Raw genomic sequence first — 24,571 nt, forward strand, 5'->3', positions numbered from 1 at the left:
CTGTGCCGCCTCAGTTTGATGCAATTTTCTAAAATACCAACTCAGCTAGATGGCTTGCAAAAAAGTAGCTTGATAGTTAGCTAGAAAGGTAAACCCGTACAAAATTAAAAGGGAGTGAAATAGCTAGCGAAACGAGTAAAAAGCCAATTAAAAAGCTGGATAGAGATTTAAAAAAAGCTAGAATGCTAGCTAGAAAGGAGGCCAACGTTTAGGCATGATAACCAGCAAAAAAGGAAATATCTTAGCAGCATAGCATTCAAAAAATTAAAAAGTTAGTTTGATTGCTAAAAAGGTAGAAGGATAGCTAGCAAAAAAAAAAACAGCACAAACGATGACAAAATACATCAACAACAGATTAGAACAACTATAAACTACAACAACGACAAAATACATGGACAAAATACAAATATGACAAATTACAACTACAAAAAATACAATAACGACAAAATACAACAACGACAAAAAACAATACTGTAACAAAAAATACAACAACATAATCCAATTTGTCTTCAATGCCATTGCAAAATACAATTTCTAAGTATGTTTTTACTCTTCTCTTCTATTCTATTCTGTTCTATTTGCTTATACATTTATTTCTACCGTTGGCAGGATCGGTCCTCCATAAATATGTTGCATAGCAATTGTTATTTATTATTATTATTGTTTTTTCTTGATTTTTTTGTAGGCACCGCACAAAACAAATGATAAATCATTATTTAACAAAACTAAAAAATAAACAATACATTATTCGCACAAAGAACAACTGTACAATACAAATGATGGGTTAGTTGGATCAATAACCACTAGAACAGAGGTGTCAAACTCATTTTAACTCGGGGGCCGCACGATAGAACAAACATTCTGTCGGGGGCCGGACTTGTAGATTTAAGAGAAAGAAAAAGAGAAATAAAGAAATAAGAGAAAGAGGGAGGGAAAAAACAAGAGGGCGAGACAAAGAAAGAAAAAAGGGAGAGCGGGAGAGAGCGGGAGAAACAAAAGAGATAAAAAAGATAAAAAGTCGTGAGAGAGGGGGAAAGAAAGGGAGAGGAAGAAAGAAATCCAAAGAGAAATACAAAGACAGAAGGAGAGAAAAGAGAAAAGAAAGTGCAAAGGGTAGGAAGAGAGAAAGGGAAAAGAGAGAAAAGGAAAAAAGGAAGATACAGCAAAATAAGTTAAAAAGACAGAGAGAGAAAGAGACAAAGAGCAAAAACGGAAGAGAAAAAGAGAGACGTAGAGAGTGAAAGAGACGGAGACAGAGAGTGGGAGGAAAAGGGTGGAAAAGAGAGAGAGAGAGAGAGAGAGAGAGAGAGAGAGAGAGAGAGAGAGAGAGAATGAGAGAGAGAATGGTTTTGGCAACATCAAGTTGACATATTTCAACCTGCAGCTGTTTTTTTTCTTGCACTTCTCTGAGTTTTGTCTCCCAGGCCGGATTCAATCCCTTAGCGGGCTTGATCTAGCCCGCGGGCCGCCTGTTTGACACCTGTGTACTAAAATGATGAGAGTACCATTTCCTGTGGCATGTATTGGGCAAGTACAACCTGGTGGCACCCAACCCTGTCCAGGCCAACATACGTTTCCACCTGGTATCAAACCGGGGACCTTTTCGCATGTTAGCCAAACGTGTTCACCACTTCACAGACTCCATACATTATATTATCATGTGCCCAAAGCGAGTAGGCTCAAGATCAAAAGAGAAAAACGGCACCATTTGCCACAAAAGAAAATTGGAAAACAAAGAAATTACATTTCAAACTTAGATTCATAATATAATGTTTTTACATTCAGGGAATTTGAAAAACAAAAATGGGAATTTAAACGAGAAAGTGATTTAGCACTGACTAAATATAACCATTACATATATTTTGAATTGTATATTTCCATGATGGCTCCCTCCCCTGCCTGCACAACACTCATGTATACTATAAGTTCCCTATAAGGCACAAAGTTTTGTCAAATTAATATAAAGATACACTGCGCATACTGTCACAACACAGTCATTTTTAGTTGATTGAGTGTTACTGTAAAAACATTTTGTATTTGGCACATTTTATGTTGGCTTCTGTATGTAATGTTGGGATTTATGACATGGAAATTATTCATACGGTCCAGTTCTGGTCAGCGCATGTGGAAAGCCAGTGGTTGACATTTGTGGGTGAGCAGCTTCCTCCAATAGCGGCATGAAAAAGCTGCTCTACATTTCAGGACCTTGCCTGAAAGAATAAAGTGGAACCTCTAAGGACAAAGGCCTTAAATGATTTTATCTTATAGGTAAAAATCAAATACAAATTGTGATAATGGCCACAAGTAAAAGGATGGCTGCTTGCTAAAATATGAGCCAAACCTATGACTGAATATCACATGCATTATGCAGACCTTGCTAGCTCTAATTAGCATCAGTTTCTCTTTGCTTTCAATGGATAAATAAATAAAGACTATAGGTTTTGTAGTTGGTGTTGGTCACTTAGTGTTTGCATCTTTCTATCTATCTATCTATCTATCTATCTATCTATCTATCTATCTATCTATCTATCTATCTATCTATCTATCTATCTATCTATCTATCTATCTATCTATCTATCTATCTATCTATCTATCTATCTATCTATCTATCTATCTATCTATCTATCTATCTATCTATCTATCTATCTATCTATCTATCTATCTATCTATCTATCTATCTATCTATCTATCTATCTATCTGTCAGCCTGTCCATCTGTCTAGCTTGCCATTTAAACAATACAGCCGGTGTGTCTTGCATTTTTTATTGAGAAAAACAAATTACCTTATCTCAATAAAGGGACAGTGTGCTATTTAAGACCACTAGAATAAAAAAAGGGAGAAAAAAATATCACATTTCGGACTTTGCATAAACCATGATGTTATTACTACATATTCATGAGTGTTAATACCAGTGATGGGTATTGGTGCTAGGTATCGATTAGTACGAACAATGATGGCTGACGGTGGCCCACTAGTGGTCATTTAAATTTCATGAGAAATATTCTAAAGGTATTTATTCGACAGTTTTAATCTATCCATCTATCTATCTATCTATCTATCTATCTATCTATCTATCTATCTATCTATCTATCTATCTATCTATCTATCTATCTATCTATCTATCTATCTATCTATCTATCTATCTATCTAGCTATCTATCTAGCTATCTAGCTATCTATCTATCTATCTATCTATCTATCTATCTATCTATCTATCTGTAAAAATGTAGAAAAATATCCAAACATATATGTATATATATCTATCTATATATATATATATATATATATATATATATATATATATATATATATATATATATATATATATATATATATATATATATATATATATATATATATATGGCTCAGGCCAGCGGGAGGGGGCGAGATGGCATAGAATTATATGATGCGGAGGGGATAAACCAGTGTGTTCTGTCGAGCCTCTATGGGTGAAAGGTTGCATTGCAAAGCGACTCAAACCATATTATGCTGTCAGCCTAATGTTCTGTGTCAGGTTGGGAAGAGCAAACTGGAATGAATTTTTGACTCTACCTCCCACTAAGCAGATATGGATTCGGTAGATTGATATGGAAAGGGTTTACGTTAGTAATTCCGGTTTTGTTCATTTACATTATGTGTGTCGCTGCAGTGTTTGTCAACCACTTTTGAGTCAAGGCACATTTAGAGGAACAGAAATCACGTAAATGCATATACATGGATATTCGTTTTCAGACCCTATTAGTATAAAATGTTGCTTGATAAAAAACATTATGTTAGAAAGATATAACAGTATTTTAAATAAAAGAATAAAAGAAAATATTGTCGGTGCCTTACAAAAGATGTTAAAGAGACAGTGTGTATTATCTAACCACAAGGTGTCGCTCTATTGTTTAGTGCAACTGAAAACAAGTGCTCAAAGGGAAGGATACTAATTACAAAAATTCAAAGTGAGCAAACCGCACCATTTTTCTTCTCATTTTTTTGGGCCAGATTTTCCCAAGGTGTGTGGTTTTTGCGTACCTGTAGCATTAGTGGAATACATTTATGTGGGTTAGACTCCTGTTTTCTTTAATGAATGCAAATTTCTTGAGCTAATAGTGTTTGGAAAATATGCAATAGTATGATAGTTCATACATATTTATTATTTAAATCAAGATTATTTCTTATCAGTTATCACGTTTTTTCCCCACCTAGATAAGCTCAATTTTACACACTGTCTTTTTAAATGATTCTGTGGCTTTATTTAGCCCCCCCGTGTAATCCACATTAAAACCAGAAAAAATGGTCAGGTCTTGTTTGTTTTAATTGCATTTACATAGCGTCGAAACAGCTTTAAATACATGCAAAATGTGACTTTTCCAGTCTTTTCCGCTCAATTCCTCACATCTCTGCTTGCCTTTCGATCTCCCTCTCCCTCTTACGGGGTCTTTCCACCTTTCTGGCTTTCTTTGTGTCTAGTACCGAGGCCTTGTTTTGACTAACTGGTGGCGCAGTGCAAAGTCTCCCAGGAGCGTGCACCACACCCCAGACAAGAGTGGAAACTGGCTGGAGTCACAGTCAGAGCAAAGCCTGGAAAAACGAAGGAGGCGGGGGCGAACGAGAGGGAGAGGAGTCGGGTTTTTGAGTTTTCTTAGGGCTGGTTTTGGCTCGGCAGGCTCACTCGGAGTTGCCGTCGAGGTATTTGAACATTTTGCTTGTTGGCAAAGTCAGAAACTTCCATATGATATCCAAAACCATCTACAACGGGGGTCTCAAACTAAATTTAACCTTGGGCTGTCGGAGCTAGTATCTTGGTGAGGATGGGCCAAAACGGGTCTTCTACAAAAATGTTTGGATGAAAAAAGTCCAGTGTTTACATGTTGATTTTGTATTACTGCTACAAAATAATATCTAAAAAAAAACCATTAAGAATTTATATGAAAATTTTAAAAGGTTTAGAAAAAAATCAATTCATTATCAGTTAGAGCTACGTACTGTGTATTTCTCTGTGCCTCCTAGTGAGAAAAAACATGTCATTTATTTAAAGACAAAAACGTTGTTTTAAATAGGTAGCAGCAACACCTGATTTATTCAGGGTTGGGTAGGGTTACTTTAACTTGATTACTTTCAATTACTTTTGGATTACTCCAATACCAAATATGCTAAAAAAAGACAAAATGAACTAAATATGAATACAATTATGACTCACAACACGTGGTAAGCATTCTCTCCTGGCTTTGATCTATTTGATCTCCAGCAAAACTAACATCAAATGCGACAGAAAAAAAATGAAAATAAATCCAAACAGCTTGCCAACATAATTTTTGCCGTTCCATGTATTCCGTTACTTCCCAAGCCTGCGCAACATTTACTAATTTTATTCATATTTAGTTTCTTTTGTCTTTTATTAGCATATTTGGTATTGGAGTAATCCAAAAGTAATTGAAAGTAATCAAGTTAAAGTAACCCTACCCAACCCTGGATTTATTATATAGATGTGCCTTGTAGGCCGAAAAAATTGGGTTTATTCTCAATAACCTGAGCCTCACCCATCGAGAGATGACATAATTGTCCGCCATCATGCTGATACTGGTACCCCAAAACCCAAATACCTAGCGCAAGTCTGGCCAAAAAGATAAAAGAAAAATGGTGCTTAGCGGGCACATTGAGACCCAGGGATTTTCATTCTTACCTGTGTTTTTTAGCACTCTTTTTTTCTAACTATCAAATTGAGGGCATGTTCCAGACCCCCCGATCTTTAAAAGAGAATTTTTAGTTCGTCTATGCTCACCAAGATGTACATTATGATCGTTTCCCCGCAAAATTTAAAACATGTTGTGCTCTTTTTCCAATATTTACGGTATTTATTTGTGTATAATTTATTAACCAAAAAATAGAACTCAGTGTTTGGGTGTGCATTAGAGACAAGGTTTTCTGTAGTATATTATTGTATTTGTGCAAGGATTGATTAGTCAAAGAATACCAGCAGAGAGAGAGAGAGAGAGAGAGAGAGAGAGACAGTGAGAGAGAGAGAGAGAGAGAGAGAGAGAGAGAGAGAGAGAGAGAGAGAGAGAGAGAGAGAGAGAGAGAGAGAGAGAGAGAGAGAGATAGATAGATAGATAGATAGATAGATAGATAGATAGATAGATAGATAGACATATACATAGACAGACATAGATAGATAGATAGATAGATAGATAGATAGATAGATAGATAGATAGATAGATAGATAGATAGATAGATAGATAGATAGATAGATAGATAGATAGATAAATAGATAGACAGACAGACAGTATATCCCTTAACCACACAGGTTGTAGGGGCACCCTACAGGCAGGCACCCATCCCTCTCCAGGCCAATATTTATCAATTTTTAAATAGTTGCTTCGGTCTTAATAATAAAAAAACATTACCATATGAAATAAAATGATATAATATAATACAATAAAGAAAACTATAATATATTACATGGCGCTACATAGTTATGAGGACTTAGCTAAAAATATTAAATCAATCCCATTACATCTACGTTATACACACATAATTCCAATACTTCTTGCTGATGATGTATTTTTTCCATCATCTTCTCAGCCACCTCGCTTGAGAAGACCTTCTCGGGTTCCTCTCAAGGTGCTCTGGAGCTGTTTTTCAGTGGGGGTTGTGAGCGAGTGGGGCCGTAAGACAAAGAGAGGTTGTCTACAGGCTCGGTAGGCAGGAAATGGTAGTCTCCAAGGACCGGCTGCTCCTCAGCCTGCACCAGATTGAACCTGACAGCCTCCTCAGCCACGCCGGGCCACTTGTTCTTTGTCCCGTTTCGCTCCTTTTTCCCTTTCCTCCTTTTATCATTTTAATGGCTTTTTGCAAGTCACTTTCATGCTAATATCTGCACTCTGGATTGTTAAACTTTGAACTGGTTAAGCCCTGGTGGAGAAGTATTTCAAGGTTTTAAATGTTCAATAGGTGGAAAATAATTGATGAGATAAAAGTAATACTCTGGAGGGTATATTTTCCATTAAGATGACGCTGACATAATATATGACATTATATCTACATCCAAACGGAACTTTTAAACTTTTGAATAAAAATGTCAAGGTCAAAATCGCTTGTTTTTTATCTACATTTTAAAGGAAGAGAAGATATGAGGGTTTTTTTTGTTGCGCTATCAACATTTGTGTCCACAAGAGGGCAATATTGCACAATAGTTGTAAATGGGCTAGGACGATGAGAATTATGAAGGAGCACGTTACATGTTTTTGAATGTGGCTGTTGGTTTTAAAATTAAATAACCAGAGATAGGTAGGGAAGGAGGGAGAGACAGACGGACAGACGAGCCACTGATTAATTTCAATAAATATTATTCCTTAAATATCTGATTATTTTTCTACAAGTTCACAAGCGTATATTAATATTTACCCCAACATCTAAACAGCACATTTAATAGTGATGATTATAGATACACACTGCAACAACAACAAAAATACATTAAGGAATAAATAGTACAGTAAATAGTTACATATCTTATCCATTGGCAGATGTTTTGATTTATTTTAGGTGTACATGTTTTGCAATATTTTTCAAAATGTTCTTCAAATAAAATTATAAAAATGTTTCTTAAGTGTTGCTTCTCCATTTGTAATTCTAGTGAGTGATAGAGAGGGATACATAGTGAGACAAAGAGAGAAAGACGGGAGTTGTTTTCATTTTCACTTTCGGTTATGTTTTTTTTTTCAAGTCCAGTAATAGTCATCTGGATTTGAATAACAGGAAAACATATTTTGGAGGCGTGAGCTTTAGTGCGTTATTAAAGAGAGAAGAAGAGTAAGACAAAATAGACAGGGAGTGAGAAAGATGATCACAGTGGAGTGAGACAGATAAGGAGAGACAGAGATAAACAGACATTGATAGAGAGAGAGACAGAGAGAGAGCGAGAGAGAGGGAAAGAGGCAGAAAAAGAGAGAGAGAGAAAGTGAGAGAGAGTGTTAGAGACAGAGCGAGAAGTAGGCAGGTAAGTAGGTAGGTAGGTAGGTAGGTAGTTAGGAATGTAGATAGGTAGGTAGGTAGGTAGGCAGGTAGGCAGGTAGCTAGGATGGTAGGGTGGTAGGTAGGTAATTGGGTTGGTAGGTAGGTAGGTATGTAAGTCGCTAGGTAGGTGGGTAGGTAAGTAGGTGGGTAAGTGGGAAGATGGGTTGGTAGGTAGGATAGTAGGTAGGCAGGTAGGTAGGTTGGTAGTTAGGTGGGTAGGTCGGTAGGTAGGTAGGAGGATAGGTAGGTGGGTGGGTAGGTAAGTATGATGGTAAGTAGCTAGCTAGGTAGGTAGGTAGGTAGGTAGGTAGGTAGGTAGGTAGGTAGGTAGGTAGGTGGGTAGGTAGGTAGGTTGGTAGGTAGGGTGGTAGGTAGGTAGGCAGGCAGGTAGGTAGGTAGGTATATAGGTCGCTAGGTAGGTGGGTAGGTAAGTAGGTGTGTAAGTGGGAAGGTGGGTTGGTATGTAGGATAGTAGGTAGGCAGGTAGGTAGGTTGGTAGTTAGGTGGGTAGGTTGGTAGGTAGGTAGGATGGTAGGTAGGTGTGTGGGTAAGTAAGTCGGACAGTAAGTAGCTAGGTAGGTAGATAAGTAGGTAGGTAGGTAGATAGGCAGGTAGGTGGGTAGGTAAGTATGTAAGTAGGTAGGTAGGTAGGTAGGTAGGTAGGTAGGTAGGTAGGTAGGTAGGTCACTATGTAGGTCTGTTGGTTGGTAGGTAGGTAGGTAGGTAGGGAGGGAGGTAGGTAGACATGCTGTATGAATATGCAAACTTGCCTTGTCATATAGCGTGTTTTACACTTCCACTCATGCGAAAAGGGATTGCCACTTGACCTCAAAAAACAGCTTGTGGTTCTCAGTGGCGACCTCTTTCATCACTCTTGCATCTCTCCAGCCTTGTGCAGAGAACAGAACTGATTTGAATTAGAATTAAAAAGAAAAGACCGAGGTGAAAAAAAAGCTGGGCTGCCAAACACTTTTGAATTCTGTGTGTTCTGGCAACCAGCAGGGCCGTGAGAATAATACAAGCCATCAAAGGCCTTGGCCAGGTGTATCATGAGTATAGCAGTGTGTCTTTGAGACCTAGCCAGTGGATCATCACATCCTCTGTTTTACTTGTTTGTGTCAAAATGAGTGATTGTTACCGGGAGGCGCTCCAGATACAAAGCAATACGCGCAAAACAGTGAGCTAGCCTTGGCTGTTTGTCAGTTTCGTGAAGAGTGGAAATGGACACACTGCACTCGGTGCTGCAAGACTCTGGTTTGGCGTGGGGGGGGGGGGGGGGGGGGGGGGGGGTGGGGGGGGGGGGGGGGGGGGGGGGGGGGGGTTCGCAAGGTGCACATTGAACATCCAACAGTCTGCACAATAGTGTGTGCCAATAACAATAACACTGTCATAGGCAGATATCCCGTCTAGAGCTAATTGGCCGCGTTCGCAACTGTTGATTATTTTTCTATTGCTACTGGATAAATAACAAGGTACACTGTGATGAAAGATTGTTGCCATGTGCAAGGGGGAAATAAATTTTGAATTTTGATAAGGGCCCACCCCAGCTGTCTTCGGGCAGTGGGCAGGGGACACCCTGAACTGGTTGCCAGCCAATCGCAGGGCACACAGGGACAGACAATTCGCTCGCTCATTCACACCTAGGGACAATTTGGACCAGCCAATTGACCTAGCATGCCTGTTTTTGGAATGTGGGAGGAAAACGGAGTGCCCGTAGGAAACCCACGCAAGCACGGGGAGAACAAGCAAACTCCACACAGGAGGTTCGATCTCACGACCTCAGAACTGTGCCGCACACGCGCTAACCACTGCGCCGCTGTGCTGCCTAGGTCTGGAATACATAACAGTGAAAATAAATATGGTAAATATGGTGTCGACTGCACTACGTTTACTGCTCACCTTGCACAATGTCTGACCATTTCCTTTTTCTGCACTATGATGTCTATGTTTGCACCAATGCATATGCTGACTATTTTTTTGCACTATGATGACTTTGCACCAAATTTAATATTGCACAACCCTTACGATACCAACGGTATCACGACAACACTGTATGTAACATCCCACATGCCGACATTTCTTGTGTAAATACCATGTAAATTATATTTACATTATATTTTAAATTATCCCCCTTGTTTTATAACCTTATCTTCTCTGTTCCTTTATCTTCTTGGCTCATACCTCACTGTGAATGTGTAAAACTGGAGTGTCATGCCCAATTTCGTTGTCACAATATGTTAACCCATTTTGTAACAATGACAATAAAGGTATATTCTATTCTATTCTATTATATTCTACTATATTTGTTTTGTAGTCAGTTTTTTTGTTAAATGCAGGGCTGATGAAGGCGACTTTTAGGTAGATTGTTAGCATGACATTGCTTAAAAAAACAAATACCTTCTCTTTTAAACAAAACTTTTGTTTTGACTCCACCGGTGATGGTGTGATTTCCAAAATACAGTATTGGCTAGGTTTTTTTTCCTTTGAAGATTTGTTTTTTAATTCCGTGGATGATTGAGATCTGTTAACCAAGTGGCTAGCTACAGTATTCGTTTTTTTCTGTATTTAAGCATTGATTTTAAATTAAACAATGTTACAGTGTGCGTGTGCGGCACAGTTCTGAGGTCATGAGATTGGACCTCCTGTTTGGAGTTTGCATGTCCTCCCTGTGCTTGCGGGCACTCCGGTTTCCTCCCACATTTCAAAAACATGCATGTCAGGTTAATTGGCCGGTCCAAGTTGTCCCTAAGTGTGAATGAACGAGTTAATTGTCTGTCCCTGTGTGCCTTGCAACTGGGTGGCAACCAGTTCAGGGTGTCCCATCCCCATTGCCCAAAGATAGATGAGATGGGCTCCAGTACCCACGCGACCCTACAGAGGATAAGCGTGGATGGATACAGTGGGATAGTTAATTATAATTTACAGATTATAAAGCGTACCTGATTATAGGGCGACCCCACCCCTCCAAAAACTTTGAAAAACTGTATTTTGTAACATATAATCTTATCTAAGATGCACAGTACTACAAGGTGCATAATATTTAAACTACTGCAAGAGCTAGGATTACATATTTAAAAAAAAATACTTAGAAAACTAAAAATAACGTCATTTATATTACATAGACATAATGCAATCTGTATTCACAACTACTATAAATTGATTCACTCATACAAATTTACCATATGTAGGGATATTTTATTTAAATCATGCATTTATAGTCTATAAGACGCACTCATACATTTTTGGTTGATATTGGGGATTATGGGTGTGCCTTATTATAGTCGGGAAAATATGGTAAGCTTAAATATAGATTAAAGAAAAAACAGCTATGACTATTGTGTAGGGCGGCACGACGGCGCAGTGGTTAGCGCGTGTGCAGCACAGTTCTAAGGTCTTGGGAACCACCTGTGTGGCTTCAAATCCAGCTACCGGACTTCCTGTGCGGAGTTTGTATGTTCTCCCCGTGCTTGCGTGGGTTTCCTCCGGGTACTCTGGTTTCCTCCCACATTCCAAAGACATGCATTTCAGGTGGATTGGCCAGTCCAAATTGTCCCTAGGTGTGAATGAGCGAGTTTTCTGTCCCTGTGTGCCCTGCGATTGGCTGGCAACCAGTTTGGGGTGTCCCCTGCCCACTGCCCGATGATTGCTGGGATGGGCTCCAGCACCCCCGCGACCCTACTGAGGATAAGCGGTGCAGCTAATGAGATGAGATGAGACTATTGTGTAATTGTTTATTGATTTAAGTGGCACTTTTGTCGTGTAGTGACTTTATCGATTCCCGGTGACTTCAACAACGTTGATTTCTGGGTGGACAATATATTCTCTTTTTCTGTTGATTGTTATCACTTCCCTCTTTGGTAAACCATTGCTTCCACTTTATCAAAGGTGGATGCTTAAAAATAAGGGGGAAAAAGACGCCCATTACGCGGAAATCCAATTTTTCATCATTGATTTGAATTGAAAATAGTCTAAATCTTTCTTTTTCGCCCAATTAGATCCTTCATACGATGCTGTGCGGCGGACGGGCTGGTCGAGCAACATGCACAGTGCCAAAGGTCAGAACTAAAAGCACTAGAGTATTAATTATCATGGATAGTTTAATGGTTAGTTTGAGTCAGTTTTCCCTTTTCTATTTTTCAGGCTCACCTGGGTTAACTCAGAATGTTACCAAGAGCGCCGAGCAGCCCAGAGCTCAACCAGGTATCAGTTGTTTTTCATCCCTTCTTTGTATTTTATAAGGAACTACCTTATTTATATTCACGGGTATCTTTTTCTCTCAACATGGAATGAAGATATGAATAAACCATTTAAACTATGTTTACGAAAATAGCAGCATGCAGGTGTACACATCAATATGTATAGGCAGCTAAGTTAACCAACCTTTGAATAGATCAAAGCTGGATCTACCTAGTAACATAGATCTCACTGTAGCGTTTACTTCTACTCTTAAAAACAAAGCAATGAATTTAAAAAAACGCAGGGCCTCTTATTTCAAAGGTAATAAACAGATTTTAATTGTGGATGCTTGCTCTATGCATACAACACACGGGATCATCTTGAAATCACTGAGAATCTGTGTATAGCTGGGTACTATGCTAATCAGCCTCTTGTCTTGGTAACGGTGACGCAGAACTGCCGATAGTTTTGATTAAGGACATTTTACAAAATTAGATAACTGAAGATTTATTTTTCGGTGGCATGACTCAGGTTTTAAAGTAGTTATTTCTTGACCCAGTGTTCGTTGAGCCCCGCTTTGCAGCAACAAGGGTTTTCAGTACCAAAAGCGAACTGGTTTTGTTGCTAGGATTTCAATGGTTTGTTTGACACCTATACTTTACCCCTTTGTAATGAAGGCTATGCCATTATGTGGATTAATTGTCAATAGCAACAGATGCATGTCATTGAAACATCTTACCAAGGATTCCTGAGCATTGTTCATATTTTTTAACAGATCGATAGCTTTCAATTTAGAATCTGCATTATAATACTAATTTCTCTTAAACAAAAAAATGGTGCAGACTAGAATCTTCTTGTTCCTCTTGTGAGCTGAAAATGAGTGTCATCTACATCTTTGGATGATAGCATAGCATAGTATGTAATGTGAACTGTTTATATGCTTCATTTAGGTAAGAGGTTCCGATTGCACTTCTTGTCTATCTACCCACTATCTATATTCCTACCTAACTTCTTATCTACCTACCTACCTACGTACCCTCCGACCTAACTTCTTACCGACCAACCGACCTACAGTACTTACCTACCTACCTACGTACCTACCTACCTACCTACCTACCTACCTCCCTACCTACCTACCTACTTACCTACCTACTGTACTTACATACTAAGGATTGACCAAATGGCTCTTTAGGGCCGATAGCAATTAGTGTTAAGAGGAAGCTGAGAACCAATTTTAGGAGTTGAAATTAATTAGCTTAAAATGCTTAAAAGTGGCGTAAGAAATGCTTAATAATTCAAAAAGAAACAAATAACATTTGGTATATATTCAAAAGAAGTTTTACTAGCTCTCTGAAGCGTTTTACAGTAAATAAATTAGAATTTCAACACAACTAACGTGACTAATCTTTCATTAAATCAAAAACTAACAATGCAGCTAATATTATTAGGCTTAGCAGCAACTTGCATAAAGGAGCATTAAAACTTATATCCCTGAAACTTTTTACAGTAAATTAGAATTTCAACACTACTAACAAGACCAATATTTTACTTAAACCAAAAACTAACAGTGCAGGAAATAAAATTAGGCTTAGGAGCCAATCGTACATATGTACATGAAAACTTTTGTTACAATAAATAAATAAATAAATAAATAAATAAACATGTCAATGCAGCCAACATGACTGAAATGAATACAAAAAAGTGCATGGAAATTTCAACGGAGCTGGAAAATGGAAAAGTTAGGGCACTCTTGTTTTCAAGCCGTATTGACGACTTAACATTACAGCTAATCATTCAGCCTTCCACTTTAGCGTGCTTTGTACGCTCACTCTCAATCGTAAACACACGCCAACTAAGGTTATGATAAGAGCTAATATATGAGTCTCCATCTGAACCTGCTTCCCTAAAACATGTATACTACACTTTTTAAGCTATCTCTATTATATTATCAGCGGCTTCATTCTGGTCTGCAGCATGTGGAATCCGGAAAAGTTCTGTTTCAGTGGCTCCATTCTCGGTCCATCTCCATCAGAAGGCGGGGGGTTGGTAGAGAACGGAAGAGGGAGAGAGGAGGAGGGCAGGAGCGAGTGAGAGAACCGCTCGCCCTCAAGACAAAGCTCACTCTACTGATCCTCTAACCCAGTTTTAAATATATTTAATATACCGGTCAAATGAATAAGAAAGCTGATACTGATATCCGTGCCGATAATCGTCCAGCCCGATGATTGGTCGACCTCTAAAACATATCTACCCATTTATTAATTCCATGCCCTTTTTCCACTTGAAACACCAGTAAAGGGTTAAACAATATTAGGTTAGGGAAATGACATTTGGTAAAGAGAAAACTAATGCAAAATGGCATCTTTTCTGTTACAAAACATAAGGGAAACTTGATTTTACTAAAATTAAAGATGAAAATAAAAAACTGAAGGTTGTTTTACAAAAGATAGTTTTTTGTTTTTTTGTGCCTTGGAAAACAACTAAAATGTTCCTTTGTTTTATCCGAGAGTTGCAAGCTGGGTTTCCATTTAGTTTAGGTTAAAATGTTTGAAAAAGAGCAATTCCAACTTTCAGGCGTCTCAATTGAAGATAAATTAGTTTTTCTTCTGGCTAGAACTTCTAATAAGAAAAACATGGAGGATTAAGAAGAATACGTAGAAGAAAGTGGCCACAAAGAATAAAAAGTTGAAAAAGATGGCAGTCATGAACAAGAACAGGCTTTGCACCTTACCAATTATTTTTTGGGAAACTTGAATTTCATGCAAAACTGAGGTTAATGAAAACTCATAGTTCATTGACTGTGTCACCAGCTAACTCATCCAATCACATGCTTGGAAGTGAGCGAGCAGACGTGCATTTGGAGGCGTGCAAAAACGGCGATTACTTGATGACTAAAAGCTCAATTTGACGTCATGTTTGCCAAGTTACTTATAAAAATGTTCAATTACTGTTTGCAAGGCTCTCCTCACAGACACTTGGCAAGATGAAATTGGTGGAGGGGAAATCTAATCTCACAATGGAATCTAACTTAGAAGGCTATCACTCCTCCCTTCAATGCAATATATATCTGTTAAGTGTCTTTTCCCTCCCACGTCTAGTCTTACACTATTCCGGTTAAGATGCATTACCTCTGTTCTCTACCAATTAGTGCATGTAGGAGTCCATTTCTTGACAATAACACGTGTCTGCTTTTGTTCCTAGATCCTTACCAGATCCTTGGCCCCACCAGTAGCCGTTTAGCCAATCCTGGTAAGAATGATGCTTTAAAAAATGTTTTCAAGAAGTATGGCCTGGCAAACAAAATTGGGGTAAAACCTTGTCTGTGTGCGACAGTAAACTTTCCGATAATAAGAAAATAGTACTTAAAATTAATTGAATTTGCAAAATGATTCAACATCTGGGTAGCACGGCTGCTGAGTTGATGGCACAGTTCTGAGGTCATGAGATCGAACATTCCTGTGTGGAGTTTGCATGTTCTCCCAATGCTTGCATGTTCTCCCCCACTTTTGACCGGTCCAAAATTGTCCATTGGTTTGAATGAGAGAGGGAATGGTGGTCTGTCTCTGTATGCCCTGCGACTGGCTGGCAAACAGTTCAGGGTGTCCCCTGGGCACTGCCCGAGGATAGCTGGGATGGGCTCCAGCACCCCCGCGACCCTACTGAGGATAAGCGGTGCAGATGATGGATGGATGGATGGATGGATGGATGGATGGATTTGACATCTGCCATATCAACTAAGTGTATTATGCTGCAAAATAAATTGCCTAGCAGATACTACAATAAAATAATGTTGATAATTAATTGTATTTAAAAATGACATTTGAGAGATATGAAGAAGAAAATGGAAATCATCATACAGTGATTATTGATTCGATTGATAGGTTGGTATTTTATTTTTTCCTCCTGTTCATTAGATACAAAGTAACAAGGACTTTAAAATTCAACAACTTTCAGAAACACATAAAAAAAACAAAAAGAAAAAAAGAGTGACGGGAAAGGACGAATCTTGCATTCTAATGTTATAATTTTTTGCTCATTTTAAGTATAATTTCATTAGAATAATAAGTAAAAACAAGTATTTTTCAATCTGTTTATTTTAAATAATTTTACTTGATTTATTTTCATGTATTTAATTATTTATATACTATTGAAGCTTTAAACTTGTGCCTGTCTGAAAAGATAACACATAATTAATACATTTTGACAATTTAGATGTGATGCTTTTAATTAAATACATTTTGAATATGTTTTGAAACAGTTTCTTCAGGTTATGTAACTCAAAAGTTATACGTACCATAAATTGTACCTTGGTTCAAAGGGACTAGATAAAAAACACAGTAAATTATTGGAATAACACAGGGGTGTCAACGACAAATGGAAAAGGGCTAAATATAAAAATTGCTAGAAGCCAAATGATCAAATGTTGACTTTTTTAAAAAATTGGCTTTTGGTGTCCTGCAGTAGTTCTCAACTAGTCTTACTTCAGGACCTACAATTCCACCCTAATTACAAGCTGTAAACCCAAATCAAGAAAATATTTCAATATCTGAAATGCATTCAACGATATGAGTGTGCAATTTAAACTGGAGATAGTAAAATATGTTCTCGTTTTTTAAACAAAACAACTTCTAAGTAATAATATTTCTTTAATGCTCGATTAGCTATATTTTTAATGAAGTCCAAATGCTGCAGCCATTTTACAATTTAACAGACAGACAGAACAACCAACGTGCACTTGCAGGCCATTATTGCCATCTACTGTTAGGGAGAGTAATTGACCATTTTTTAATTTTTTTTTTAGTTTGATTTTGCAGAGGCAAGTAAACCTAATTGAATCTACTGAAAATCCAACATAAAAATTCAAATATGATCTGATAAATCAATCAATATTTTTTTAGGGCTCTGTCAATAATCTTTATTTTCCAAAAAGCAAATACATGCATTTATTTTGTATAAAAATCTAGATAAAATGAAAATGTAATGAAAGAAACAAGTATAATTCAGGCATCATCAGTAGGCATGACTTTCTATTTAAGCAAAAGTGGGCTAAATTTACCTCAAAGGAAAAATAAAATAATAGCAATTTTCGTTTTACCCAATGTAAACATTATTTTATATTGTAATTGAATGTTAGCATAAAAAAATAGCCAATAACAACTCTTTCTTCAATGAGTAGTAATGGACAGTGAAAATAAATACACCACTATTCCTTGTGTAAAATACACGGTGCTTCCAAAAAAAATTTGATTCTTTAAGAAATTCCATGATTATGGCAAATTAAATTAAAAATATGAATGTTGAAGATCATAAAATGTATTCTTCCAAATCTGAATGATAAATTCAAAAACATGAAGATTATTTGAACCATTTCACAAATGTTCAATACGTGTATTGCTTGAGACACGGATTACTACTTCTTTTCTTTTTCAATACATGCTATCTGTTCGGTAGTTAGTGCAGGGAACTACAAACATTTATTCTAATAATTTTTAATTTTCAAAATATACCATGTTTTTAAAACATCCTGTACGATAATCAAGATAATCTAACGACCCGTTGTGGGCTGGATTGGGCCTGCGGGCCTTGATTTTGACATAAATGGACTAACATTTTTGAAACCAACGTATTATCTTCTTGTCAGGTTCAGGCCAGATCCAACTTTGGCAGTTCCTTTTGGAGCTCCTGTCGGACAGCGCCAATGCCGGTTGCATCACCTGGGAGGGAACCAACGGCGAGTTCAAGATGACGGACCCGGACGAGGTGGCGAGGCGCTGGGGCGAGCGGAAGAGCAAACCCAATATGAACTACGACAAACTGAGCAGAGCGCTACGCTACTACTACGACAAAAACATCATGACCAAGGTGCACGGCAAGCGTTACGCCTACAAGTTCGACTTCCACGGCATCGCCCAGGCGCTGCAGCCGCATCCCACCGAATCGTCCATGTACAAGTACCCTTCGGACCTAGCTTACGTGCCTTCTTACCACAGCCACCAGCAGAAAGTCAACTTCGTATCCCCTCACCCTCCGTCCATGCCGGTCACCTCGTCCAACTTCTTCGGACCGACCGCTCCGTATTGGAGTTCGCCCACCGCCGGCATCTACCCTAACCCCAACGTACCCCGCCACCCCAACACCCATGTGCCTTCCCATTTGGGCAGTTACTATTAAACATCTCTACAGTGCCTTGCAAAAGTATTGGTCACCCAAGAAGTTCTCATCATTTTTTAGGCTTTGAACTTAGATAAAACACTCAAAATATTTTATAAGAATCAACAACATGTGAGGATGATCTTGAAAGGAAAACAAATTTATCCAACATGTTATATTGTATTAACATATAAAAAATTGAAAAGTTGCAAAAGTATTGGCCACCTTTGAGTTAAAACTTTGTACAACCTCATTTTGCTGCGATCACAGACACAAGTTTTTGGGGGTATGTCTTTATACGTTTGGACCTTTTGAAACAGAAATGTTTGCCCATTCTTAATTACAAAACTTTCTTAAGGTTTGAAGGTTATCATTTGTGCACAGCATTTTTTAGATCTTTCCCCAAATCATAGAATTGGGGTCTGGTGTCCTAACACCTTTATATTGCTAGTTGTAAACCATTCCATTGTATATTTTGCTTTATGTTTGGGGTTGTTGTCTTGTTGGAAAGGGGACCTGCGCCCCATTTGCAGGTCTCTTGCAGATTCCAACATATTTTCAGCCAGAAACTTCTAATGATCTTTCGATTCCCTACTGAAGAAAAGAAACCCCAGAGCATTATGCTGCCACCACCATGTTTGACAGCTTTGCATTAAGCTCAAATAGCTCAATATTTGGTCTAATCTGACCAGAGCACCTTGTTCCACGTGTTATTTGTGTCTCCCATGCGGTCTTGCAAACGTCAAACGGGCCTTTTTATGGTATTTTTTCAGCAAATGTTTTCTTCTTGCCAACCCTCCATAATGGGCAGATTTGTGTAGAGTATGACTAATAGTTGTCTTATGCACAGATTGTTTAACCTCAGCTGTGCATGCCTGCAGGTCATCCAATGCAATTTTGGTTCTCTTGGTTAGTACTCTGTTTAGTTTTCTCCTCATTTGGTCTAAAAGTTTGGAGGAACAACAAGGTCTCGGTAGGTTTGGAGTCTTAGTATGGTTCCTCATTTTGATATCATCGCTCGCACAATGCTTTTCGAGATGCGTAAATGTAGAGAAATCTTCTTGTATCTTATTTCTGCTTTGAATTTTTCCATAACTTTATCCCGGACCTGCCTAGTGTTTTGTTTGGTCTTCATAATGCTGTCTGTTCTCCAGTGTCTGCTTTCACAGAACTGTGAGCCCATCACAGAACAGGTGCATTAAAATGAAGAGTTAATGCACTCTGTCCCTGATAAAGATTCAAGTTAACATAGGATCATTTAGAAGTCACAAGAACTTCTGGAGTCAGTTGGCTGAGCTGAGAGAACAGGGGGGCAATTTTTTGCAACACCTACTTTTCATTTTTTTTTCATTATAAATATATTATAAAAATGTTCATGAGTGTGTCTCACATGTTGTTGATTATTAAAAACATTTTTAGCTTTTTAGCTGTAAGTTTGAAGCCTGAAATGTGGCAAAATGACAAAACCTTCTTGGGGGGGCAATCTTTTTGCTAGGCACTGTATCTAACCACACACTAGCCAAACTCGCCATTGCTGATCTGCACTCCCAGAAGATGCACAAGCAAACCTAAAGAGATTATATATTTTTTCTGATTTTTTTAAGCAACTGGATGCAATGGTCCAGCACGGAATACTACTTACCTTTCGAAGACTATGTTTTGGACACGTGCCTTTGTCTTCCAAGCTGCACCAAGTTCTTGTCCAAAAGAATTTGCCAAAATAAAGCCGAGGACAGAAGAGCATTTATGTATGCCTCCCCAACTCAGACATGGCCCTTTATTTATGGGTCTCAATCTACATCCCCCTGAGTACATTACAGCCATTATGCTTGAAAGCATCTGCTTTTTCCGCCATCTACAACCTTGTGGAGCAGGCATGTCAAACTCAGTTTGGCTCAGGGGCCGAATCCAGACTTTATGTTCTCAGGTGAGCAGTAAAAATGGCAATGCCAAAAATTTAGCTGTTTTTCAGTACGATGCTATACCTTTTAGCCTACATTTGTAACCTGTTCTACAAATTATAATCACGGATGAAACAGAATATTTTCTAAGCACAAACCATTAATTCACAATCAATGGGGAGAATGATTCTCATGATTGGCATTATATGTGTTTACAGTTATTTTAACAGTTGAATAAACGCAGCTTTGCATCTGAACCAACTCACCACACTGAACAAACTCAAGTAAGAGCTATGAAGAAAAATATGCTTGCCTCAATTGTCATACGGATTTAAATTGAATAAGAAAGAAATACAAATTAAGTGTTTTAGGAGTGAACAGACAATAACCACACAATATAGTCTTTAAGACAATCCGTGCAAAAAATGTTGTAATATCAGGTGTCAAATCCTGAGTAGGAGCACATTTGACAATGGTATTCAAGTGTTTATTAGTTAACCTTGAGCTCTGCTTTGTTTTATTATTGTTCAACACAGAGCAAACCTGTTCACAAGGATAAGTCATCCCAAACATGGATAGAACCTTTGCTGGATTTCAGCTCCTTTACACTGGTACTGCCTCTATTGGCGAGATATAGAATTTGGTTTTTATTTATTAAAAAAAAGTCATAATTTTGATAGAAGTTAGCTAGAGACTTGCTTGTTTATTCGACATACTCAAATATTTGCTATGGATCCAGCCCACGGGCTATATGTTTGACATGCCTGTTGTAAAGGATTGCTGTTCCCGCTACATCCAAGTCTTCATCTGTTTCACCCCCCACTACCCCTACTCGTCCATCCGTATCATTTTATGTGTGTGTAGAGTCTTCTGGAATTTGCTGGAGAAGAAGGAGACCCCAAAAACACACAGGACGCAGACCTTTCCCGGCACTGAATGAAAGATGGCAACTGGAATACGCCATTCGGAATTTAATTTATCCTCCAAACTGGAAGTCAAGAGAGGAGTTCAAGAGAGGAATTCAAGAGAAGGGAGCGCTTTTTGATGCTTTCGTGAGTGTGGAGTTGATGAGCGAGGTGTTTTGCTGAAAAATCTACAGTCAAAGCGTAATTTAAGCAAACTTACAGCAAGTCCACCCGGGCCGACACACTCGCCGATTAAAAGTTTACTGCGCCGTCGCCTCCAAGCCATGTTTTGTCTCTCGACCGTGTCAGTATTAATGTGAATGTTGTCCGGTTTGTGTCTTAAGGGGATGCGGATCAAAGATTGTCAGATATTTTCATTTCGTGAAAACCAAATAGTTTGTTGGTTCTAATCATTATATATTACGATTTAAACTCTTCGGTTTAATCACTTGGATCAGTCTTTCTCAACCATTTTGTTGCCACGAGAACTTGACTTGTGTGCCACGGAATTTTGTCCAATTTGCTATAATTAGTGACAGAAAATTAAAGATGCTGCTGTCATCAAACTAGTGGCCTTAATAGTCATCCATATCTACTAAGTGACAACAGATCATTATTTTTATAGTACGGTAGTCTCGGTAAATAATGAACCCAACCTATTTTGTGTGGAGAAAATGTGTTGTTTTTATTGGGAACAAAGTTTTAGTCGAAAGGTTTCAAGTTTATTAGACACTAAAAATGCAGAGAGAAGACAACTATGGACTTGCAAAGACCACAAAGAAGTGAACCTTCATATATGAAATTCCAACATGTTCAAAAGACCCTCCCATTAACCCGTTCTTTTGATTAAATTTCCTAGATTATAAAAGGCAGATCCGCTCTAACCAAACCAACAAACAACAGCGCGCAATAATAGCCAAAGTAACGAACTGGCATCCTATGCAATCTTATTTGCAAGTATCTAATCATAAAAACAAAACAAACGTGTCAGTAGTTCTACTGGTAACCAATATTAGGCATGTTAATGAGACATTTTTACTATACAGTGACTAACGTTAGCTGCTAGCGAAAGAAGCTAGTATGAAGGGCAAAATAGGCTTGTGTATTGTCAAGGCAGAACTCTGAATCAAGGAACTCACCAACGTTTACGTGCATGACCAGCTGTACACTAAAAGATTAACAAGTTTACTTTTTCATTTGGCAGCTAAGAATAACAGTGGCTAGCGGCTAGTTTAGGCCGCAGCAAGGTGGCTAACATGAGTTTGATTAGGCTAGTTAAACCAAAAGAACAATATAGATGTTAATAACTGATTTCTGAATAGTTGGAAACAACAACAGAGATACGCTAACCTTGTGAAATTGTTATTGTGGCAATAGTAGTCTGTAGATTTCAAGCAGAATTTATGCAATAACCAAATTCTGGACATACAAACATTTTTTTAAACGGTTGTTTATGTGATAGTATGTGTGTTTTTGCTTGATACTTAAATTACTTGTGTTAATTAGAGCGAAGGAAGTATCGCTTGGAACAAAATCAGTTTCCAATTCTATTTAAAGTTGATCTGCAGTATATCTTGAGCCACAGCTGTGACAAAAACCCATCCATGTTGTGGCTTTTTATTTGGGTACAGCACAAAAACCGCATCAATACATAATAAACATAAACACACAACACAAGTATTTGCACACAAAGAGCTGTACAATAAAATAATATACTGCATACGCATGTGCCCGGAGGGAGTAGGCTGAAGGAGAGGCTTTTAAGTGCAGAGGAGATATATTCAAAATCAAAAGAAGAAAACAAAACCCTAACCACAAAAACAAAGAAATATATATTCAAGGCATGCAATTATACTACTAGTGCCTCCTATCATGTCTAATCCCTGAATAAAGTTTCAAAACTTTTTATATTAATATTTAACATATTGTAGATACTTCGAAAATAATTATTTAGTTTTAGGCTACATTCTAGCCCAGGGGTGGGCAAACCATGGGCCCCGGGCCTGTCAGTCATTTTAATTTAGCCCACCGAATGATTAAAATATAATCATAATATGAATTAGATGGTTAAAACAGCATTGTTAATAAAAACTAGTTGATTTGGTCCCACTCTTGTCCTCCAAGATATTTATTAAAATTAATGAGTAAAAAACACTTCCCAAACTGCCGTATATAATTTATTACCTTGCTATGATTCTGAGCGTTTCAAAATAAATTGTATTACATGGCCTATTTATAGATAAAGAAAACTCATATATATAATGGAAATGTATGTATTTACTGTATATGTATTTATAAATACATATCGTCACTGGTATTCTAGAAAGACTTTTTTTTTTGTTAATTTATCATTTTTTTGCATAATTTGATGGTTTACAAAAACGAGGCCAAAAAATTAGGTAGGTGATTTTGAAATGGCATCGGCATTATGATGAATATAGGATCTGTTTTCCTTATGTATTGCCGAGGTATCTGGTTGCAGACTCTTGTTTAGAGTACGGGAATCAAAACATTTGCATATCTCTGTCCTAACCAGTTTTCAAAATCTCATCTCATCTCATCTCATTAGCCGTACCGCTTATCCTCATTAGGGTCGCGGGGGTGCTGGAGCCCATCCCAGCCATCTCCGGGCAGTGGGCAGGGGACACCCTGTGACATGAACTGTGCCGCACAAGCGCTAACCACTGCGCCGCCGTGCTGCCAGTTTTCAAAATGTCTAAGTAAAAAAAAACAAGAGTAAAAAACCGACATTTTTCAAACATTTTCTGAGTGTTTTTTTTCTTTTTTTCAATAAAAAAGTTTGCCTCGGCTCACAAAAGGTTGAGAAAAACTACCACGGATAAAGCCTAATAAGACTGTAAATACAGAGCAATAGCCTTGCAATAAAAGGAGAGCATCTAGTTTACAATGTGATGAAACGAGCATTAAACCCCAACAGTGTTACATAATTCTTAAACTGCTGTTTTGCTAGTTAGCATCATTAGACTCCAAATAGTCCCTCCTGAAAAAATCTGACAATTTTAGATTTGTTTCACGACCGTTGCCGCGTTTCGTCTCCTTTCGGGGTTAGTCGGGATTTTGTAAGTCACAACGAGACGTGGCTTTCTCCATCGGTTGTGTTAGTTAGTCAACAGAGTCAAGTTGCATATTACCAGGGCTGGATCCTAGTTTGAGAGCAGCATGTATGCTTGAATGTTAGTTTCTCACTGATCTAAAGGCCAGATAAACATGCACATGGATGTCTTCCTCATGTAATCGCATCATATCAGAACTTGTTTTCATCTTCAGGTGCACGAGCTGCTATCAGCCGACACGTTCCGGTAAAGGAAGCGGACATTCTGAAGTAGGGCTGCAACAACGAATCGATAAAATGGATTATTAGAAATGATTTCAATGAATGTATTGTGGATTTGTTGGGTTGCGCGATGTATGCGCCAT

At 38.0% G+C, this 24,571-nt stretch overlaps 1 protein-coding gene across 3 annotated transcripts in view; it reads left to right on the top strand.

The window, feature by feature from the left end:
* fli1 (Fli-1 proto-oncogene, ETS transcription factor) overlaps positions 1–23,682 on the top strand; it is a 73,634-nt gene extending 49,952 nt beyond the window's left edge. For all 3 annotated transcript variants that reach the window (XM_088346141.1, XM_088346142.1, XM_088346143.1), the window contains exons 6-9: positions 11,997–12,056; positions 12,142–12,201; positions 15,379–15,426; positions 17,819–23,682. In XM_088346141.1, coding sequence (XP_088202267.1) covers positions 11,997–12,056; positions 12,142–12,201; positions 15,379–15,426; positions 17,819–18,348 — 698 coding nt within the window. In that variant the 3' untranslated portion in view covers positions 18,349–23,682. The remainder of the gene's footprint in view (positions 1–11,996; positions 12,057–12,141; positions 12,202–15,378; positions 15,427–17,818) is intronic.
* The last annotated feature ends 889 nt before the right edge of the window (positions 23,683–24,571 follow it).

The sequence above is a fragment of the Urocampus carinirostris genome, chromosome 10, assembly GCF_059441175.1.
Source record: "Urocampus carinirostris isolate Australia breed hairy pipefish chromosome 10, RoL_Ucar_1.0, whole genome shotgun sequence".
Taxonomy (NCBI): domain Eukaryota; kingdom Metazoa; phylum Chordata; class Actinopteri; order Syngnathiformes; family Syngnathidae; genus Urocampus; species Urocampus carinirostris.